At 57.5% G+C, this 21,501-nt stretch overlaps 1 protein-coding gene across 1 annotated transcript; it reads right to left on the bottom strand.

Moving 5' to 3' along the window:
• Positions 1-4,926: 4,926 nt before the first annotated feature.
• On the bottom strand, positions 4,927-21,471 carry CAPN11 (calpain 11). Its single transcript, XM_026123007.2, has 22 exons — positions 21,319-21,471; positions 16,598-16,880; positions 16,115-16,184; positions 14,235-14,353; positions 13,921-14,054; positions 13,574-13,742; positions 12,576-12,659; positions 12,404-12,489; positions 12,096-12,170; positions 10,997-11,157; positions 10,726-10,895; positions 10,477-10,488; positions 9,762-9,973; positions 9,534-9,573; positions 9,220-9,285; positions 8,671-8,728; positions 8,517-8,581; positions 7,525-7,593; positions 7,334-7,412; positions 6,788-6,904; positions 6,655-6,713; positions 4,927-6,424 (listed from the first exon to the last, which is right to left on the bottom strand). Exons 2-22 carry the CDS (start codon positions 16,841-16,843, stop codon positions 6,398-6,400), a joined length of 2,118 nt encoding a protein of 705 aa, XP_025978792.1. The 5' UTR covers positions 16,844-16,880; positions 21,319-21,471; the 3' UTR covers positions 4,927-6,397.
• Between the last annotated feature and the right edge of the window lie 30 nt (positions 21,472-21,501).

The following is a 21,501-nucleotide window of genomic DNA, read 5'->3' as shown; positions in this document are numbered from 1 at the left end:
CATCCCAGAGAAGATTACCCACAGGGGCAGGGGTCCTGGCCTGCCACATCAGAGAGGGCACAATCAGAAGGCCAGGGCTGCTGGACGGGCCAGCCTTCGGAAAGCACGTGGCTTTGTTACCTCCTGATGCAGCCCCTCTCCATCACCATCACCCCACTTTCAGAGGGAGAGCCCTCTGCCCTGGCAGACAACGGCTAAAGCTAAGAAGGGCTTCATACATCCACTGAGGAGAGTAGCACTGCGGTGGGCTAGCCTGGCTTGCTGGCCTTTGAGAGGCAAAGGGGGCCGATGTGAGGAAGGCAGTGGGCTGAGGGCGCAGCGTGGTAGCAGCCTGCCAGCACCCAGCCTGCTCGCCGGCCTGTAGCAGTCCCTGGGCATAGGGCAGCATCTCTGCTCCATGGGCAGGCAAGACTCTAACTCTGCCTTAAAGGCTGGCTCGGGACAAAAAAACTATTAACCAATATTTAAGCAGCTCTCACATGTCCTAGTCTCCATAAGATGTAGCTCTGTACACATGGCACAGCACAGAGTAAGCAGGGGAGGATGCTGAGAAGATGAGCATGACCCTAGGGCATCGGGCGTGTAAAATTTATAGGGGTGACCCCCCCACGGAGGGGACAAGGTGCCAGCAGAAAGCCTGGCCGTGGGGAGCCATCCCACTGCTCAGGCTGTAGCAGTGGGAACAGGACAGCGGAAAGGGGGAGGGAAGAAGGAGGATGAGAGTCCCTTCTGTGATGAGCTCCCAGCCCTGCTGGGAGGGGACCTGCAGGGCGCACAGAGTGGCAGCTGTGCTGGCAGGCGGTAGCTGAGAGGGTGTCTGCGGTGGCAGCGGGCAGTACCGGTGGCAACTGAGCGCACAGGCCCCACGCAGGAAGAATGCCGGCTATTTGTGCTAGAGGAGGGACGTGAGGACTATAAATAGTTTGTTTAATGCACTGTGTCCAGGGCTTGGAAAGCTCCTGGCCCATGCACATTCCCTGTGCTGCTGGCGCTGAGACAGCAGCTGTTGAAAAAGGCTGAATGCAGCAGCTGCTGCGCTGCGCTCCCAGCCTCCGACACCCAGGCCTGCAGCGAGCAGACCCCGCTCTGCTTGCTCCCTCACTGTGCATCCTTCTTGCTGCTAGCCCACCTCCCGCGGGAGTGCGCGCCCCAGGCCCTCCATTCGCCTTGCTGCGGGGCTTGGTGCTTGGCAAGCAGGACACCGCTCCGAGTCTCACCAAGGAGGTGCCAACTGTGCAGGGCAGCTGCACCAGTGCTTATGACTGCTCCCCGCTCTGCGGGTGGCTGGTGGTGACGCTCCCCATGCCACCAGCTCTCGGGGCAGGAGAGGCAGGGACCAACCCCTGCTGGAAGGAGCCGCCAGTGCACGGCGGCTGCGGGGAGACCCCCGGTCACTGCAGCAGGAAGCCTTGAGGGGAGCCTGGGGCCGGCTGGCACGTGCGCAGGCCACGCTCTGCAGCACAGTGGCCGCAGCAGCTGCTGCTCTTGCACGTGCCTGGGGCCTGCGGCGCTTCTCAGCTCGGCCGCTGCTTGGCACGCTGGGCCCGGCCGCATCCCCCCGCACCCCGCCAGCCTCCTCGCACACAAAGGCCCCCTTGTGCCCACAGGCCCGACATTCCCGCAGCCGTGGGCTGAGCGAAACGCGTCTGAGGAGGAGCTGGGGCCAGAGCCGGCTGCTGGGGCAGCTGGTGGGGACAGGTGGGCAGGGGCTGTGGGTCCCCACCGCCCCCCTGCCAGCAGGCAGGCACGCAGGGGGCAGGAGGGACATGAGCAGCTGGAGGGAGATGGGGAGAGACCCACAGGGTGGTTGGGGCGGTGGGAGAGCTGAGGCGCCTGCCGGCCTGTGGGAGGCAGGTCGGTGCGGGGGGCCAGCTGGGTGCAGGGACATGGGGTGCGAGGGAAGGTGAGCATCCTGCGGTGCTGGGGAGCAGCACCAGCATGGGTGCACAGCTGTGTGGGGCTGCAGCATGGCCCACTGGCAAGCGCCGCCTCCCCGAATGGAAAAAATGCAATTCCCAGATGCAAGCAGGCACTGGGATGTGAGCATCAGGCCCTTGCCATGAACGGGGCAAACCTGTGCTGGCTGCTCTGCCCTGGCTCACAACCTCCCAGGCAGCTCGGAAGCAGAAAGCTCACAGTGGCTCTTGCTGCCTAGTACCCATCAGCCTCAGAGACCAGTGGTGCAAAACCACGCTAAGCCAACAGCAGTTTTGGTCACCTCTGGCTCCCCCGAGTTGCTCTTTCTCCTTTTCTTACACCAGTGTCTAAGCACCCCACCGGGCCTCCTGGTTGACCCCCTTTGGAAACAAGAGCCGGACAACTCTTTGTGGCATTAGTTGGCAGCTGGGGACCCTCTGCCCGCCGACCTCCTGCAAATACTGGGCTCAAAGCCACAGGGGCCGGTGAGGGAAGGAATCTGCCAGCTGGCGCCCGCGGGGAGAGCGTTTCGGTAAGGCTATGCCGGGACACCTGTCCTCCCAAAGCCAGGGCAGCAGGGTACCCCACAACCGGGGGCCGTGTGCGTGCAGCGTGACCCTGCAGCTGGGCGGCGATGACAGCTAGTTGTGCCTGCCCGCCCCATGATCCCTGGCCTCCTAGGGGCTGGCTTGTGGGCCTCCCCCCGCCCCGGCACGTTCGGGACCACACACCGCACTGCTGAGCAGGGAGCTGGGGTGGGCAAGCCCGGGGCACCCCCTCCCTATGCAGGGCAGCTTGACCGCTTATGGGTAGCTGTGAGCCACATGCAAGCAGCCTGCTGCGGTCTGGCCCTGGGGAAACTTACCAAGGAGCGGGGAAGCTGCTGGCCGGGATGCTTCACCTTGCCAGAGCTGCATCCTGGAGGTGCCCGTTAGTGCTAAGAGCAGAGCTGGTCCCTTGGCTCCCTCCATCCTCCAAGCTAGGTCAGATCTCCTCAGATCTGGCAGTGCTCCACCATGGGGAGAGTGGTCCTAGAGCGCTGGGCTGGCATGAAGGTGATGGACATAAAGGTGCCAGGGGAAGCAAGACAGGCAAGGGTGCTCCTTTTCCCTGTCTAAGCACTCTCGAGGCTGTCTGAGCCACGACTCCATTCTTGGGTATCAGCGACTGGCAGGAACAGAACATTTTTGGCCCAGCTAAGGAGTGAATCTGGCTTTGAGCAATGCAGTTAAAATCCTGACCAACCTCCACTCCACTGCCTTCCCCCGTGCTGGTTTCCTGGAAGGCTTTTGCATCCAGCTGTAATTTGCATGGCCTCAAAGGAAGGAGTGGGAAACATTGGCCTCCCACAATCCCTATCCAGGGTCAAATGCCTTGTGTGGTCTCCTTTCCAGGGTCGAGGCTGCTCTGCACTCCCACCCACTCCATGCTTAACTCCATCCTCTCCAAGCAGCTCCCCTTTCCCCTCCCAACCTTTCCCAAAACACATAGCCTGGCTTTTAAGAGAAGACCCCAGCTTTGTCGCCAGCCCAAGGAAGCCTGTGTCCACTGTAAGAGGCAGGGCACCTCAGCACTGACCCCAAAGCTCAGAGACAGCAATGAAATATTGGCAGTGCTAATCTGCCTCAGCGCAGTCTACCAGTCCAAACCCAGCCTCACTAGCTGCCTTCACAGCAAAGCGGCTGTGTGCTGCTCAGAGGGCACTAGGAAAGCACTGGGGACAGTGACAATTTAAACTGCTCCAGCTGCTTGAAAAGCAACCGTATGTTGTCAGTGTCCAGGAGCAGCCTTTGGCAAATTCCGGCCAGACCCCGGGCTCGCCTATCTTCAGAGAGCAAGCTGCTGCACAAATGTCCATCTGGCAGAGGCTGGGCTGAAACTTCCCGTGTCCCGCCCCATTCCTGCCTGGCAGAAACGCGCTCCTACTCCCGCGCACAGCTGGGTGCCAAGTGCTGCCTTTTCCTCTGCTGAAAAAAGCCTGCAAGTAGCCAGCGGCCGTGTCCCCGGCGCGGCTCCCGCCCGCACAGCACCGGAGCCGCCGCCCGGGCCTCACCGCGCCGGGCCCGCGGGGCAGCGCTGCCCCCTCCCGGCGGCCCCGGCCCCGCTCCGCCGAGTCCCGCAGGCCCGCGGCGGACGCAGCCACGGCAGCAGCCGGCTCCGAGAAGCCAACACGGCAGGGGCATTTACCTGCTATTGGCTGCGCCCCAGAAACCGGGGCCTTGCGCTGCGGGGAAGCTTCCCCCCGCCCCACATTGGGCTGCGCCCCAGCTGCCACGTGCCCCTTGCTCGAAGCTTGTCATGTCAAAGTTTGCAAAAGAGGCACTTTTTTACTAGTGCTTGACCACTTAAGGGAGGTTGCACAGGTTTGTGTGTCTGTGCAGCCACCCTCACAGCACCTTGGCTGCCTGCAGGCAACCGCTTAGACATGGGCACATGGCAACTTGTGCTGAGCACGAGAAGCACCATGCAGGAGAAAGCCACAGGGGCCTCAGTAATGGCCATGCTTCCTGCTACCTATTCGTGTTTTGTATTATCTTGGCAATGAATAACATGGCTTGTTCTTGAAGACCAGTGCTCTCCAAAACCCCCATTACATTGTGCTGCTCCTGCATGTCAGCACTAAGACCCACATGCAAACAAAGACAGAAGTGAGGTTCATAAAGTCCTGGTGGTGATGGACCCCTCCACCCCCATAGTAGTAGCAGTGCCTGATGTTGCTCCTCCACTTGTGCCCAAGAGAAGCAGCATATCCCAGCCTCTCATCCTCACCCTAGCCCAGGCCCAGCAGCCATCTACTGCTCCTTGCTTCAGTGCTGCCCCACTTAGCATCTCTACTCCTGCCCAGGCTTGTGTGGAAGTGCATCACACCACAGCCTGAAGTGGAACCCTGCAGAGTCCGCCTCTGCTCTACCTCCCTCTTGCGAGGCCCAGCCTAGCCCCAGAAGGCCATAGCCCCACCAAGAGAAAGGATGCGTGGCCCCCATCCGTCTAGACACTGCCTGGGCCATGTTTCCGACAGATCTCTGTTTATTATTTGGAGTACACAGTGAGCATGGTGAAGAAGCACCTCTGCCATCCAGGCAGAGTGGCTATTGCTGCAGGCACATTCTCCAGCGATGACAGGGGCATGGGGGGAACGGAAGTGTCTTGCCTACGTCTATAAGGCAAAGGACAGGCCTTTGCCCACTGCCAAGCCAGGGCCACCCTGTTACCACAGGAAAAAAGTGAAGAGAGTGGAGGAGTGCAGAGAAGTGCAAATCCATTGGCACAGGGGCCCATCCGTGCTGGGCAGAGGAGCCCAAGGGAGGAGGGGAGTGTACCAGTGTTTGATGGTAACGTAAAGAAGGATGAGAACATCTGTGAGCAGGAGAAATCCCCCCAAGCCAACCCCATCTCTTCCTCCTGAGCAGAGCTTCCCTCTGCTCTGTGGGAGGTAGCTCCCTGGTGGCAATGGACCCCTGCCCTGGCCCTGCCAAGGGCTGTGAGCAGGCAGAGCGGCAGGGCCAAGTGCCCGCTGTAGCTCCAGTGCTTGCCTCAGTGGGAGGTGAGGTGAACCTGCTGCTGTGGGAAAACAGTGGCACTATGGGGGTAGCACTCCTGTGCCTGCATGGGAAGAGACACCCACTGCACTGCGCTAGGCCGTGTCATACGATCATGTGGCAGGGGAGCCCCCCAAACATTCGGTGCTTAAGTTATGGCCTTCGCTTTACTTCAGGGCAAAGAAAGGGGCCATAGATGTGGGAGACGTGTTCAAGGCCACACAAAAGGAGTCTGTGGGAGGAGGAACCAAATGCTGGTGTCCTGATCCACATGGGATCCCACGCTTTGGTTATGTTACCTTTTAGAAAGTGCTTGGTGGTGATGAGTGCAGTGGAAAGAGTATAGGCCTTCCTTCTCACCATGGCACGCACTCTCCTCCCCCCAGGACATTCCCAGGAGGCCAACTCTGGCACCCCAGGAACCAGCTGCCTCCGCTGGAGCAGTGTAATACATGTTGACGCTCCCAGGATGCGGGGTAACGTGCCAGCAGCACGAGGACAATGCTGAAGCAAGCAACACTAGTCATCTCCTCCCTTCCCCCCAGAGCTTCTTCTGCTCCCTGCTCTGCGGCCATGCTCGAGTCTGCTCCTTCACTCACCTCCACAATGGTTGCCATAAAGCCAGGCACAGTGATGCACAGGCACTCCCATGCCACCTGCCCTCCTCCTGTTCTGGGGTGGGGAGAGAGGAGGGGGAAGAGTGGAAAACCAGCCCAGCCCAGAAGAAGAGAAGGGCAGCCCCTGCCTGCCTTGAACCCTGCAAAATGGTCCACAGGAGATGGTGGGGTGAGTCTTGCTGGGAGGCAGGGCAGGGCTGGTGGTGCAGCATGGGATGGAGCAAGGGGAGGGAGAGTATCCTATGTCCATGGATCCAAGGGGAGGCACTTGGAGTTGGCCTGGCCCGCCAGGATGTCCTAGCTGCAGTGCACCTGTTGTGGCTCTTAGCCGCACATCGTCAGCAACAGCCACTGCAAGAGAGGGAGACAGCATGAGCAGGGGGTGTTGCACTCCCAACATCTTAATAGCCCTCTGAGAGAAATGGAGTCTGCAGCAATCCCCTTTCCCATCTCTCTTGATCTTTCCTGGGCTCTTTCCTTACCTTATCCAAGGGGGTGGAGGGCTTTCCACCTCCTAACCCCAGCGCCTCGGCCCTAAGTTCCCACACCCACTGCCCAGGGCTGCTGGGCTGAGCTCTCACCTCAGAGATGTTCATCACAGCTGTGCCAGTGCCCTCAGGGTCCATGCTCCGGAAGAACCCTGCAGGCCACAAGAGCAAGCTGAGCAATGTGCCCTTCTCCCTCTGCCCTCCCTGTCCCAGAGCTGGCACTCACTGAACATGGCCTCCAGCTTGACCAGGCAGCTGACAAAGTTGTCAAAGTCCACGCCCATGCTGGAGTCTGCATAGCGGGCCACCACCACCTGATGCAGCTTGTTGTTCAGCTTGAAGCCTGCAGGCAGAGAGCAGTCAGCACCCAGGGAAGTCAGGAGAGGAGGACGCAACTCCCAAAGGCCCCACCCAAGGGGAGGCGCTAAGCCCAGACTTACAGCAGGAAGAAGGGATGCTCTCCACAGAGCTACAGACCATTGCTAGATGAACAGTTAAGCTCTCAATCAGACCCTACAGGTCAGAGGGGGACAGAACCATCTTGGGACCATCTTGCTTGGATCCCCAACCACAAGGCTGCCAGCATTCAGCATGGCTGGGTTGGAGAGACCCCAGCTCAGACATGGGCCCCAGTCCCACTACCACAACAGATTGGCTGAAAGCATGCAACCAAGACCAGTCTCGCACTTCTCCTCCTGCATGGGATGGGGGTCCCACAGCAGAAGCCCCACTCTTTCACCTCCAGCCCAGCCTCATCCTTCTCTACACCCACCTGCTGACTCTAGAGCCATGCGCATTTCGTATGAGCTCATGGTGCCCGATTTATCCAGGTCGTGCTGACGGAAGATGGTCTGCAAAAATATCACAGGGGATGTAAAGGGCAGGCTCTCCCTCTTTTTCCATTCTGGCCATTCCCTTGCAGTGTTTCCCACTGCACCGTGTGTTGTGCCCTCCTCTCCTTACCAGCCAGCCCCGAATCTTGTTCCACAGGATCTGGAACTCCACCAGCCCAAGGCGGGCGCTGCCATCTTTCTGGGGAGCAGCAGATCAAAGAAAAACAAGCCAAAGGATTGTAATAAAGGCATGTCCTGAGGCAAAGCAATCAGATCCCAGCCACTGTGGGTGAGAAAGGGCATTTCAGCCAGACCACATTCAATCTGGCCAGTTCCTTTTTGACTTCCCCTCTCCTTCCTGCACTATAAGCAAGATTGGAGCCTGCAAACCATCAGGAAGAGTGCAACGCTTAGAACAGCTGCTGTGCTGCTCCCCAGAAAGGGCTGCACTTCTGCTCTGCACAGCACTCTGCTGCAGTGTTGTCAAAGCAACAGCAGGCTGGCATGCAGCTAAAAGGATGTTGCAGGGCCAGACTAAAGAAGGGGCTTGGAGCTATCCCTCTACCTTAGCCTCCAACTGCATATCCAAGCAGGAACATAGACTGCTGCTACAATTGCTTTATACCCCTCATTTTTAACCACTGGTCAAGATGGTTTTGGTGAAAGGACACTCCTCTTTCCCTTCCAGGAATGCCTTAAAGCCTGCACAGTGTCATAGCTTATCATCCTAGGGTGAAGCAGGACCTCTGCCTGATGTTTGTGAGCCCATGCAGAAGTGAAGGATCAGGTCCAGAGGGGAAGGTTGGAAGCATGAGCAGAGCCAGGCTGGCGTTCTGGCAGCAGAGAGGGAGCAGGCCAGGGCCCAAAACAAGCAGGAGAACTCACAGCCCTTTCCAGGAAACCAGCTACTGCAGCCCAGATGGTCCACAGAGCTACAGGCTGCTACATGCACCTGCTGAGTTAGACATCTCTGCAGCCCTTGTGGGGCAGTTGCAAGGACCTCTTCCTTCCCCTACTTGAAGGGCCAGGCCAGACCCCACCGCAGCTCCTGCGGAGAAGTTTCCCTGCCGCAAGACGGAGCGCTAGGGAAGCTGGCCCTTGCCCCCAGTGCTGAGAGGATACATCCATCAGATTGACCATATTGCGGCAAGAATCCAGGCTGAATCCATCTGTCTTCAGATCTTTGTCTGAGGAGGGAAGGAGAACGGAGATTATGCACATCAAAACACAACCTGTCAAACAGGCCAAGGTCATGGGGAGAAACAGCAACACTTACGCCTAGTGATGACTCTGTTCAGGATAGTCCTGAGCTCAAAGACACTGATTTCCATGTCCTGAGACAAGAACAGAGTTAGCAGTACCCTTGCCTGCACCTACCCCTTCTTCCTCTCCCAGCTGGGCTGGAGGGCTGCTCTCCATCCCACTTGTGGCCCTTCTCCCATTGCTGCCCAAACACCTCCACATTATTCACAAAACACCAGGGTGCTGTGAAGTTTCCTGCATGCCCAGAACAGTTCAGGCCACAGCTGGACTCCCCTTCCCCAAATCTGCTCCAGGCATGCCACCCCTGGGGAGAGCTGGGCCAGGCTGCAGCTACTTGTCTGCAGCACTGGGACTAAGCCGGCTTGGGGTGGATAGGAGCTTGCTGGCTGGGAAGAAGTAGGTGGCACCAGGAGACCCCGGGATGCCCAAGGGCCTCCAGGAGCCCTGCCTTAGGTAAGCCCCATCTTAGGGAAGCCCCTACTCCTCCAGTCTGTGAAGCTGTAACAGCCAGAGGTCCTGTCCCTTCCCCACACTTCCCAGAGTTTGGCACAGCCACACTCACCTCCCCTGCCAGCTGCTGGAACATGTTCTTGAAGCCATCCTCTATGTCATCTTCAGAAATTTCTTCCTGAGATGACACAAGCCAGAAAAAGAGGTTAGCAAACAGAACAAGGCACTGCCCTATCCATGAGGCTCAACAAATTCACACTGGAAGAGAAGCTCTTCTCACCTTTGTTCCCTCCCATGTCCCCATCACCATGACACCTCCAGCCACATTAACAGCCCAAACCCATGCAGCCAGCTCCTGCCCACAGCTTCCCCCTCCCCCAAGCCGCAGAGCCTCAGCACTGACTGAACAAGAGTAGTAGGTCTTACCTCATCTCCCAGATCTGCTGAGATCTCCTCATCCAGCTCCCTGTGGGCACAAAGTGGGAAACAGTGATGAGAGGACAGTGGGTCCCTGGCCAGCAGGCTGCCTGCAGAGGAGGAACCTCCCACGGCTCAGGGGTCCTCCTTGCCCAGGCAGGCTGGCCTGCGCTGTAATGTCCTCCTGGCCAAGCCCGGGGCCAAGATGCAGCAGGAGGCTTTGAGGAAGGGACTCACGCCGTGTCTGACTGCTTCTCGGTGAAGACCCGCAGGACGAAGTCAGCCTCCTTGTGCGGCTCAAAGGTGGAGGGCACAACGATGTACTCTCCAGGAGGCAGCCGGATCTGGTTGCTCACCTCTCGCAGGTTGATGAAGGTCTCGGATCGTGCCCGTGACTGGTTTCGCAGGAAGAAGTCCTTCTTCATGTGCACGTTTTGGCAGCCTTGAGCCTGCAGGGAGCAAATGCACCCATGGACAACAGCCCAGTCAGCAGCCACAGGAGGGGGATCCACAGGGAGCAGGGTGACCAAAACCTGCCCAGTGGGGCAGAACATGCCCTGACCCAGCCAGTCAACTCAGCAGCTTCCCGCTGTAATGGGGAGCTCTGCGCTGTTGAGCAAGGTGGCAACCCAGCACCACCCACATGCTGTGGCCCAGCCTCACCCACACAGCACACCGAGCTGGTATGGAGGCACAGTCCTGCTGCCCCCCAGCCCAGGAGCTGCTCTGCAGAGAGTCCCTCACGGTCCTGCCTGACATGACTCATTCCCCTGGCACAAGGGTTCCCAGCACCCTTTAGCACCCAGCCACTGCCAGGCCAACGGAAACTCCCACGCCACAGGGTGTCCATGCATGTTTGTGTGCACATGCACGTGTGTGCGCATTAACCCCTTCCTGCCCACTTTTGTGCTCCTCTCCAAGAGGCAATCAAGTCCAGTGGCTCAGGACGTACCTCTTCAGGGACCTGCAGAGAGAAGAGAAGAGGGAAATCAGAACCCCCCACTCCTGCATATTAGCTCTTACAGCAGCAGGGAGCACGGGGGTGGGCAAGGATTTGATGAGGGGAAGGGGGGGGGGCATTAACCCACAGCCCGGACAAAGTGGAAGGGAAAGGTGTCCTTGAGAATCATGGTGCCAGTCCCATGCAGGACTGGCAGGGCTGAGCCAGTCCCAGGGCAGCAGCAACAGGGTGGGGGGTTACCTCGTAGACAGCAAAGCCGATGGTGTGCATGTCACCACCTGCCCGCCGCTCCCTCCGCCGATGCTTCTGCATCAGAGCCACTAGGAAGCTGCAGGCTACCTCGTCATCCCCAGGGTCATCATCCTCTTCCAGCAGCTTGATCTTAAACTGGGGGTTGATCCAGAACGTGGCTGGGAGGGAAGGAGGGACAGGTGGATGAGACACCTGGCTCATTCCCTGCAGAGCTGTGTGGCTGCTCACCTGGGAGCGAAGGTGTGAGAGAGAGAGGTACCTGGATGATTCCTGCAGCCCCCAGCCGTGCTCCCCCGGCGCCATGTGCCCTCAAACACCTGTGTGTGCCACCTGCTCAGCTCATCCTTGGTGAGGGCATCAGGGGTTAGGTTACAGATCTCCAACCTGGAGAACTCTCTCATGAAGTCCCGGAAAGACATCCTGCAGGAGGCAGAGCAAGGGCTGAGGCCCAAGCACAGCTGGGCAGGGAGGGAGGGGAAAAGCAAGGAGCTCTGAACCCAGCAACTGGTGCTTTCATTAGGTGAACAAAGGAGAGGGGAACTATCCCAGGCCCCTTTCTCAGGGGACTCATGTGCCCTTTCAGGAACAGCCTCTGCCCAGCCCCTTCACCTCCAGGGGCTGGGTCCCTGGCTCTCCTCCACAGAAAGGAAGGGTTGTGTTAATTTGAAAGGAAAGAGGGCAGAGCAGGGACAACAGTCTCTGCAGAGATGGAAGCTCCCTGTCTTTCTTCTTCCATTAAGGCTGGGCATGTGGCCACTGCACACACTGGGAGATGACCATCTCTCCTGTCAGACCGCTCTTTCTGAACACAGGTACTCTTTGACTCTCCAAAAAAATCCTGCAGCACAGTGTCCCACATCAGACTTCCAATGTTTGCCTAAGCTGGCTGCTCAATATTTCCATCGGGACCCCTTTGTTGTTGTGGCTTGAGAAGTACTAAGTAACTCCTTCCTATTCGCTCTGCACTTCCAGCCTCTTTCCCAGAGTTCAGCTTCCCCTTGTGACCACCATAAAACACAGAGGCAAAATTTTCAGAGAATTAGGTGAGACCAGGATCTTTTACCCTGAGCAGTAATAGCTCATTTAAAGCCCACTGCTGGGTTTGTGGAATAAAGGATGTTTGTCCTTTCTAGGTATTAATTTGCATTTAGTTGTGCTGAATTTCCTTGAGGGAGAGGAAATTATTAACTAGATGAGATAACAAGATAAGTTAACAGGCTCTCCAGTAATGGAAATGCAGCTAATAAAGACAGGTCATATGTTTCAGGAGAAGCCAGACTGCAGAATCTCTCCCTGGCTCCTCTGTTTTTTTCCAAGGTGGACACTGAAAAACAGGAGCACTTCTCTCTGGCACTCACCAGAACTCTCCATCCTCCATCTTCAATTGCAGCTCTTCTCTGTCACTGGGGTCAATGTTGTTCCACTCAGATGAACTGGTATAGCAGGAGGCAGACAATTAGACAAGGACTTCTCAAGGTGAACTGAGATATTCCCAGCATTATGCACTTCACAGCTGGCCCTCAATGGACTCCCTCTCCAATGCGAAGGGCACTGCATGCTATGAACTACCTGTTGGCAGTGCCATGCAAGAGGTGTCTGCTTGTTTTGTGCGCAGTGTCAGCTGGTCTGCCAGCAGCAGGACTGAAGTCCCACATAGTGAGCTCACCCATCACTCCAGGCTCCGGTCCACTCCACCTGACCCCAGGGGTTCCTGACACGGATGAGCTGTTCCTGCTGACCCCGGTAGTTCACCTGCCAGAGATCAGATACAAGATGTTAAACCCATGCTGCTGGCCACACCATTTTATGTCTATCATAGCCCCATGCAGCCAACTCACATCTCTGAAGGCTGTGACAGAATAGGCATGGCCTTTCACCAGCTTCTTGAAGGTCACCGCTTCCATATCAAAAGCACTTGTGATCTGAGGAGAATGTGTAAAGCTTAAGTGAATGAGGTTAAATTCATGTCGTCCTATCCCAACCCCTTCCCAGTAGGGGCTTTGTGTGGAGAATCACCCTTGCTTTGCAATGCTCCAGCAAAGGAAAGGAGCAGGTACCAGCTCCTTGTGTTCAAAGGCTGTTGGATGAGGACAATTTAAAGGCAGCCTCCCTGCTGTAGGACCCAGAGAGCCATCAGGGAATGTCCCAAACTTCAGAAAAACAGGAAAAGGATTTTGTGCTTCCCAAAACACAGTGCTGTCATCGGCAACACAGAACTATTGTCCATGCAAGCTACAAATCCCAGAACGTGCTACCCAGTGGATCATGGTGGTGCACAGAGATTGCTGCGAGCAACAGTCTCTTGTAGAAAACACGTAGACTCCAGACGTGCATATAATACTGGCAGCAGACCTTAGAACCTGGCAAGCTGCTAAACATGGCTGGATTGCGTTTGGGCCCACTCAGATTTGCAAATCCAAGGGGTACCACCAGCAGTGGTGATGGGGATAATGCACTGCGTTTCTTGTGGATGGAAAGGGAGTGGATGGAAAACCCAAGAGCAGCTAATTTGCAGATATCGACACAAGACATGGCCAGAGTGGTAGGCCAGCCTTCACCCATCTCAAGTCCAGACTATTGAACATTTCCAGCTACAACAAAATGAGACCATTTCCAGCAGCTAAACTGTAGCCCCATGTGTTGTGCCCACTGGGTTGTCATGCTTGCTCTGAAAAGGGTGCCCCAATAAGATGGGGAAGAAGTAACCTCCTGCCTGGTATCCCAGCTAAGGGACTGCCAACACAGGATTTTGTCACCCTGGAGGAGAGTTGTGAGGCCTTGCCTTGGCCATCACTGGAGGAGAGTGTTCATCTTTGAGGAACAGCACACCACTTACATCAATGGAGCAGCCCAACAGGGACCCCCTCTCCAGTGCCTTGCGGATGATATGGCCCATGTTGCGTGGCGGCCGTTTGAGGTCGTACATCTCTGCCACACCACCGGTGAAGTCCTCAAAGCCCTCAGTGGTGCTGCCCCCGGAGAGCGACTCATAGCAGCCATTCAGCCTGAGCACCAGAGGGTACGAGAGGGGTACACAAGGTGACAGGGTCACACCACACTGCTGCTTCTCAGGCACCCTGCAGAACCAGGGCCAGGGAGAGAAGAGACACCCTCCCCCCCCCGCCATCTCCTCCCACCAGCAAGGCACCCATCCGTCCTCACGCCCACTGCAGCAGGACTCACTTGGCATAGGCCTTCTCTAGCAGAGCACTCCAGAACTCAGTGCACTCTGCCGAATGCACAAACAAGAGCTCTCCATCCTTGGTGGGCAGCAGGTCATCAACCACCACATCCACCCATTCGCCAAACTGCCAGATCTGGAGAGAAAAGTGGGGGTGAATGGGCCAGAGGTACACCGGGCAGCACCATGCTCCCTGCATAACCCTACATCAGAGGGATGTGCTCAGACCACAGCCTGTAGGACAGTCCAACCTGCTTCCAGCCCACCCCTGGTCTGGCAAAGACCCACTGCGGAGGGCCAGCAGCTCCCAGCCTACCTGGAAGTGGAAGACGCCAGCATAATCTTCCTGGAAGCTCTGCCCATGGGGCACCACGCGATGCAGGAGCTCCTCATTGAGTGTGAGGGAGCCGATGGCAGCCAGCAGCCAGCAGTCGCCTGGGAAAGGAGAGGAAGCTGGTGTGAGGCACGTGCTGCCATGCCAGCTCCCTGTCACCTCCGTAGTTGGGGGGCAACGGTGATGCCAGGCCATGTATGGGCTAGCAGCACACCAGTTTGGAGCCCCCCAGCTCAAAAAGTTAATGGGAAAACTGGAAAAGGTCCAGAAGAAGGATGTCAAGCTGGTGAGAGGTGTGTGCCCTGTGAGAAGAGGCTCACGCAACTAGGCTTGTTCAGCCTGCTGAGGCAGGGCAGCACCCACTTCCCAAGCACGTCCTGTGGGGTCTCCAGGGACACCAAGCCGCTGGGGACAACGACAGGGAGCCCATGTACCAGCTCTGTGGGCACCCTCCTGACCTGGCACCATGCCAGCATCCCTCCATGCTGCCCCTCAGCTATGCCCATCTTGCTGTTTTGGTCGTGAACCTCTCTGGGGTCTCCACCACCATCCCACACCCCTGCCCCACATCCAGCATTGCCCACACCCCTCATTCCTAGCCCACCTAGAGTAATAGCAGGTGCTCAGAGAGAAGAATTAGATCAAGGCACACAGGGAATGACACCCCCCCTCCCCCCCGATCTGGAGCCTGTCTGTGGACCATCATATATAGTCAGCATCAACAGCTCCCTTCTGCAGTCATTCATCATGACCACCTTGGGTCTCATTTGCACAGCTGCCCTCCATGCCCATCATCTTGGGACAGCGAGTGCTTTTTTAATGCACTTTGCATTAAAAATTTTTTTTTCCTTGTTTTCAATCACTGGGCAAGAGGTTTAAAACACTGCTGCTCCAACTTCAAGTTGCAAAAAGTAACACTGCATATCTCCTTCGAAGTACTCTTAACCACAAGTGCTGCTCTAGGCCAGTACTGCTCTTTAAATTCTCTACCCTGGTTCCCCTTTCTCTTTTGCCTTTGAAGCCTGTCATACTTCAGCCTCTGGCCTGGATAACCTGTGCTGTGCTGTGGTTTGACAAAATGGCATTGGCCTCTTAATGACCAATTAAAAAACACCACAGTGCTCTGTGCCATTACTTGCTCCAGCTACTGCCTCAAGTTTGTTCAAATAACTTGGATGTGTTAAATGTGGTCAGTCCTGAAGCTGGAGGACTATGCTAAGGTACATGATATTCACAAAGTGCCCAGCTTGATCCAGATCAGGAACATCTCCCTGTCTCAGTACCTTAGCTGCCCTCAAGCCTGGCAGTCACTCCTGGAAAAAGGAGGAATCGCTACTTGTACTACATAGCTCTCCTTTCAATTCTCTTCTGCCACACAGTGCTGCTTTGCAGGCACTTTGTCATGACCAGTGCCTCCTCACCTCGGTTTATTACTCCCCACTGCCATCTCTCACTATCTACGAAGGCAGAGAGCTGCTTGGAGCAGCTCCTGACATTGTTGTCAGCGTGTCAGGCACAGATCTACCTGGCATCTCCCCTGACCTTAGCACAGTCATGCTGTACATCCATCAACCCATGCTCACAGGCTCTTAACCTGGCACCAGCAGAAGTCACAAAGCATCCCCCACCTTCCACACTTGCCACAGCACTAAACAGGAGGGGAGTCTTGTGTACAGAGATGGGGGGGGGGGGGGGGGGTGCATAGGCCGAAATGAAAATGCGCTGTATGGGCCTGGAGAAAGGTACTGTGAAACCAGTCCATTCCCAGCACGTGCCTTACGCAAACTCTCCTCCAACCACATCAACCCCATGCAGCCACTGCTCTCTAGACCAAGGGCTGGGGACAGATCTCCAGCACTTACCCAGAGCCCCCTGGCAGATATCTGTCCGTGTTGCACCACCAACGATGAACTGAGGGTCATCCACTAATTCCTGCAGGAGGAAGAGAAAACTGGATGCAAGTGCTGGATCTAGCGGGGGCTATGCTTCTGCAGGACTGGCACCAGTGGTACCCCTGCTTACACACCCACAAAAGCCCCAGTTGCTGAAGGTAGCACATCCATGGCATGCTATCTAGAAGCAACGACATAGCCCACCCATTTCAGAGCCCAACATCTGCTGCCCAGAGGGAAAAAAAGCTTGCTAGACATAATATTCTTCTGAGCCGACACTCATTAAACATTGCCCTAATCCTTTGGGAAAGGAGGCTATGAAGCACTTCAGGGATTTGGAGTGCAGAGACCTGCAGGCCAGTGCCAAGCTGCAGCTTGGCAAACCACATTAGTGCAGATATTGCAGATGAGGGCCACCAGCGCAACCCAAGGAGAAGCATGCCTGATACTTACTGAAGGACGCTTCCACTCCACCCCCCGTGTCTTGCTGGAGTGCGGCCCCAGCTCCTTGAAGCCAAGGGCAGAGGGGGAAGCTGGGAACTGGGGGTCCCTAAAGAGGGTACCACTCTCAAGGCACTCCTGCTTGAGGGCCTCATAGTCCTGGTTGAGGTACTTGATGGCATTGTGGTGTTGGCCAACCCCCTCAGCTTTCAGGCGGTCCCTCTGCAGCCGGGCAGCAATTCCCCCAAAGGGCATCATGACTGGGCACCAGCAGCACTTCCTTCAGCTCTGCTCCCTGCAACGAAAGAGGCACCACGAGGCTGAGGCAGGGCCCCCTGATAGAGAGGGAGGGGTGGTCCAGGGCACCTAGAAACAAAAAATGTGAGCGACCACCTGCAGGAATGAGGTTTGCAGCAGATGGCGAGGCAAGAGGTGCAGAGCCAAGGCGGGGAGCCCAAGGCTGGTCGGAGCTAGCACACCCCAGGGGGAAGAAAGTCAGCAGAGTTTCACACAGCACCAAGACCGCTGTGTGCAGCTGCTTCTTTAAGGAAGTAGGGGAGACCTAGTTCCCAATCTCCCCTGCAACAGGACTTCCATCAGCACTGCTCCGAGGCAGCGCGAGCAGAGCCAGCCAAGCCACCAGCAGGAAAAGCACCACTGGGTGAGCATACGTGCTGCAAGGATCTCCCCGTATCCCATCCCCAACACACACTGCAGTGCTTCTGTGTGCAGAACTGGGTCATGGCCTCCCACCCAGCCTGTCATGCTTCCACTATCTTTAGCATAAGCTGAACAAGGAGAGTAGCGCTGATCCCAGCCCGGAAGGAGACGGAGCTGGGGATCAGCCTGCCGGCAGCACCGCAGAGTGCTCTCCAGCTCCCCAGTGCACAATGGCCGAGTGCAGAGGAATTTCAGGCATTTTCTGCCTCCAGAAGCATCTCCTCCAAGCCGCCAGCCTGGCTGTGCTCCTGGCTGCTGCCCGTCTCTTATCTGGGCCTCTCCAGGTCATTCCCTGTAGGACTTGGGCGCTCCCACCCTGATCTCCTCAGCGCAACTCTCCGGACCCAGCGGACTCTCCCTGCCTCGGTTTCTGACTCATCCGTGCATGTCCCATCCAGGAAGGTGTCAGCAGCTGCTGTGCCAAGCCCCGGGCAAGCGCCTCTCTCTCACTTGAAGGAGGCTGCAGCTGCCTGAGCACTGAGTCAATAGAGAGGAGGGAAGGGAAGGGAGGAGCCCTCGGGGGAGCAGAGACAGCGTCTATCTGTGGGGCACGCAGAGGAAAGGAAGAGGCGGGACAGCCCTTCCCCAGCACACAGGGTGACTCAAGCACCGCTCACTGTGAGCGGACTTCTGGGAAGCCATGTCCTGCACGGTCAGTGCTCCCCAAGCACAACAAGCACCAAGGAGGAGCCTTCCTGAGACATCTGCCTGTCTCCTCAGGCACCCCCCACTCTCAGCCAGAGCAAAGGGACAGCAGCTGTCCTGTGAAGAGGACATGCAGGCAGCAGGATGCCCACGGTGTGAGGAGCACACTTGGCCCAGGAGACCAGGGTAGGCCAAACCCCACCGAGCCTCCCCACCACTCCAGCCTCTCGTCCTGGCAAAGGTTCTGCCATATCCCTTCCTCCTGGTGTGTTTAACCAGCAGCAGCTCACACCCAGGCCCTCCAAACCAGCATGACACAGCCCTCCTGCATGTCTGGCCCCATGGCCCTGCCCTGCTCCACCCACTGAGCAAGGCAAGCCCTAACACACCACACTGCTCTCAGCTGCCCTCAGCCCCACCGGGTGACCCACAGTGCCAAGGACTAGCACTAATACCCAAGGGCTGTGGACCAGGTGCCTCCACCACAGGCCCACTGGAGTTGTGGCCTATCCTGTCTCCCCCCACCCCAAGGTATCTCAGCTTCACCTCACACACAGCAGAGTTAACCTTCCCAACACCCCTTCCCAGCACAGCAGGGTGCAATCCAGCTCTGAAGGGGCATCTCTCCTTAACCTGGAAGTACTGTGATAGTCAGGGGATGGCAGGAAACACTGAAAGGGGTGCATGCTCTTGGCATGTGCTTTGCTATTGGTGGGGTATAAGGTGGGAAAGCAGGGCTCCTAATCCAAGGAACTACCCAGAAGCTTTTCTGGCGGAGAATCCACCCTTCCCCATTACTCCTGCTCTGGGAGGCCCTAAACCCATTGCCTTTCTCCAAGGTTGTAGTACTCCTCTTCTTCCCTCTATGGACAGCCACAAGCCCATGCCTGCCCAGGAGCCACCACTCTGAGCGTCCCACGCCTTCTCCTCCCTCCGACCCCCAGTTCAGCTCCGTTTTGCACTCAAGACCCCTACAGCCTCTCACTCTCCCAACACTGACAACCATCTTTCCCAGAGAGCTTGTAGGATACTTCCTCCCATCTGAATGGCTAGGCAGAGCCCAGCAGGACTGCAGGAGGAGGTATCCCAAACACAGCCATCCACACAGCCTTCAGCTCCTGCCTCACAACTTCCCCAGCTTCCCACCTCACCATGCTCTGGCAGGCCCAGATACAGCTGCAGGTGTGCTTGGCAGCGCGTGCTAATCCCAGGACGAGCAGACTCCCTGGGGCATGGAGAACGCCTTGTATCCGGTCCCTCCTCCAGCAGGGCCTTGGCATTGCATCAACCCACCTAGGTCATGGACCATGCCAGGGCTCACTGATGTGCTGGAGGGCATGGGGGTCAGGGCTCAGCACTGTGGGAGCATCCTTCACCAGCTTCCGCTCCGTAGGGCTCAATTACTGAGGTCTCAAGGACGCACAAGTAACCAGCACGCACCTCTCAGTTGCTCCCTAACTCTCAGCACCAAAATTGCTGCCAGCACCTCTCCTCTCCTTCCCCCGAGGCATCTGCAAAGCAGTTACATTTGCTAACATAATGCTAACTTGCACACCACAACCTGCTGGAGGATACAGGAATTCTCCTTCCCTGCAACCTGCATGCTGCCTCAGGCTGCATGCAGCCTCTCCCATCCTGTCTTCAGGCCTCTCTGTTCACCTGTATTTTCCTCACCCACATCTGTCCCTGTGGAGGGATCAGTGGTCCCCCCTCAGCCTCTCCACCCTGCCCCCAGGCACCAGACACAGCCTCGGACATGCTGAACTGCATGCAGCTTGGACAGGGGCACCATGCAGGTTATTCTTAGCCCTGTTACTCAAAATACTCTGGAAGGCTGTGCTCTCCACAGACAGAAAAATAAAGAACGGTGGCAGACTGAGATCACACAAGCGCAGAAGGAACATTTCAGACCCCAGGCTGGGACAGGGACCAGACTAGTCCTTAGCATGTGGGGTAAGAATAAGTCACTGGAGAGGCCTTCCCCATGCCAATGCTGACAGACACAGCAGGTCCTCTAAATGAGAGGAAAAGTTACACAGCAATTCAGAAAAAAAAACCCAAGCCTATTAGCCCTCCAGCATAGCCCATGCCACTTTTTCAAGCCAGGCAGCTTCCAACCACAATGTGATGCTTTCTAGCATCAGACCTCTTTGATCCCTAAATTGGATCAGAAAGACATGTTGGTCACCACATGGCCATGACACCTGGCACACCTTAGGGCACACAGAAAAACTGGGCTCTCCTGTACACCATCAACCCTGAGGTCCATCCAAAATCTCTGCAGACCTCCAGGTCAGCATCTGCACTCAGAGACCAGGGAGCAGGGCAGGGTGCATGGACCAGAGTGGAGCTTCCACCAGTCCTGGCCCGACACTGGTGAAGGCAACACAGGACCGTGATGGTTCGCTCATCTCCAAACACCACAACTCCTCAATGCAGTGACTGCTCTGGGGATCTCCTGTCTCTGTCACCTGACATCACTCCCTTCCTCAGTGCCAGCAGCATTGCCTCAGCACCAGCAGTGTGGCCAGGCAGGCAGAGCCTGGTGCTGGTGGGATGGCCTGCTCCATCCCACTGGACTCCTGACCCAGAGGTACTCCAGTATGCCCTGGTGTGCACTCAGCTTGCAGGAGGAAGTCAAAGCTGTTTATTGAAACTCTTCCTTATGTTGTACAGGCAACTCTCAGGCCCTTCCCAGGCACGAGGTGAGGAAGATCCCCATTTCTCAGGGGTTCCTCTCTGCTTTCCCACATCCCCTTGACTCAACTTGACTGCCACAGCATGAACCCACTACAGCAGACTTTGGCCAAGCATCTAGGCCAGCCTTGACTCCCTGCCAACCCTCCAGACTGCATTACAGGCTGCTGCGATACCCAGTTTACTTTCTGCAGTGACTGGGAAGACTCCTGGTCACTGCAGCCACGACTGCATTATCCAGCAGAAACGAGAAAGAAAAAAAGCCTGTGCAACTAGCAAGGACAACGGGGGCTGGACCCCGCCGCTAGCACAGCTCGCCAGGCCAGCTCAGACCAAGCAGCGCGCAAAGGCCTCCAGTGCCCCGCGGCTCCCCGACCCGACACCGCCCACCCCGGCCCCGGCCCCGCGCCCCACAGCGCGGCCCCCGTGCCCCGACGGCCAGGAGGCTCCGGCCGGCCCGCAGCAGGGCAGCGCAGCGCAGGGGCGCCGCGCCCGGGGGCCGCCCCGGCCCCGCGGCCCGTCCCGGTCCCGGCCCCGCCCGCGGCCCTGCCGCAGCCGCGGCCGCGGCCCCGGTGCCGCAGCCGCGGCCCGTCCCGGCCCGCCCGCGCCGCCGCCCCCTCCCCGGGCGCGGCGCCGCTGCGTCGGGGGGCTGCGGGGAGGGGGACACTCACGGTGCGCACAGGCTGCTGCCGCCGCCCTGCCCGGTCCGGCCCGGCCCGCCTCGGCCCCGCTCCGCGGAAGGTGGGGTTTCGCCGGGCAGGATGTGCGAGCGGCTCGGATTGAGCGAGGGCGGGGGAATTAAAGGCGCAGCGGCCGCCGGCCCGCGGCTCCCCGCCCCATCGGGCGGGCGAGGC

Source organism: Dromaius novaehollandiae, chromosome 3, assembly GCF_036370855.1.
Source record: "Dromaius novaehollandiae isolate bDroNov1 chromosome 3, bDroNov1.hap1, whole genome shotgun sequence".
NCBI classification, from domain to species: domain Eukaryota; kingdom Metazoa; phylum Chordata; class Aves; order Casuariiformes; family Dromaiidae; genus Dromaius; species Dromaius novaehollandiae.
Note: the sequence above shows the minus strand (reverse complement) of the source record. Positions and strands in the feature narration are given on the sequence as shown.

Bases quoted from the DNA above. Each gene is read 5' to 3' on its own strand.
- CAPN11 (XM_026123007.2), bottom strand. From the start codon at position 16,843: ATGATGCCCTTTGGGGGAATTGCTGCCCGGCTGCAGAGGGACCGCCTG. The intron at 16,185-16,597 runs GTAAGTATCAGG...TTCCTCCTGCAG, and splicing joins TGGAGTGGAAGCGTCCTTCA to GAATTAGTGGATGACCCTCA. The intron at 6,425-6,654 runs GTGAGAGCTCAG...CCTCTCTTGCAG, and splicing joins CTGTGATGAACATCTCTGAG to TGGCTGTTGCTGACGATGTG.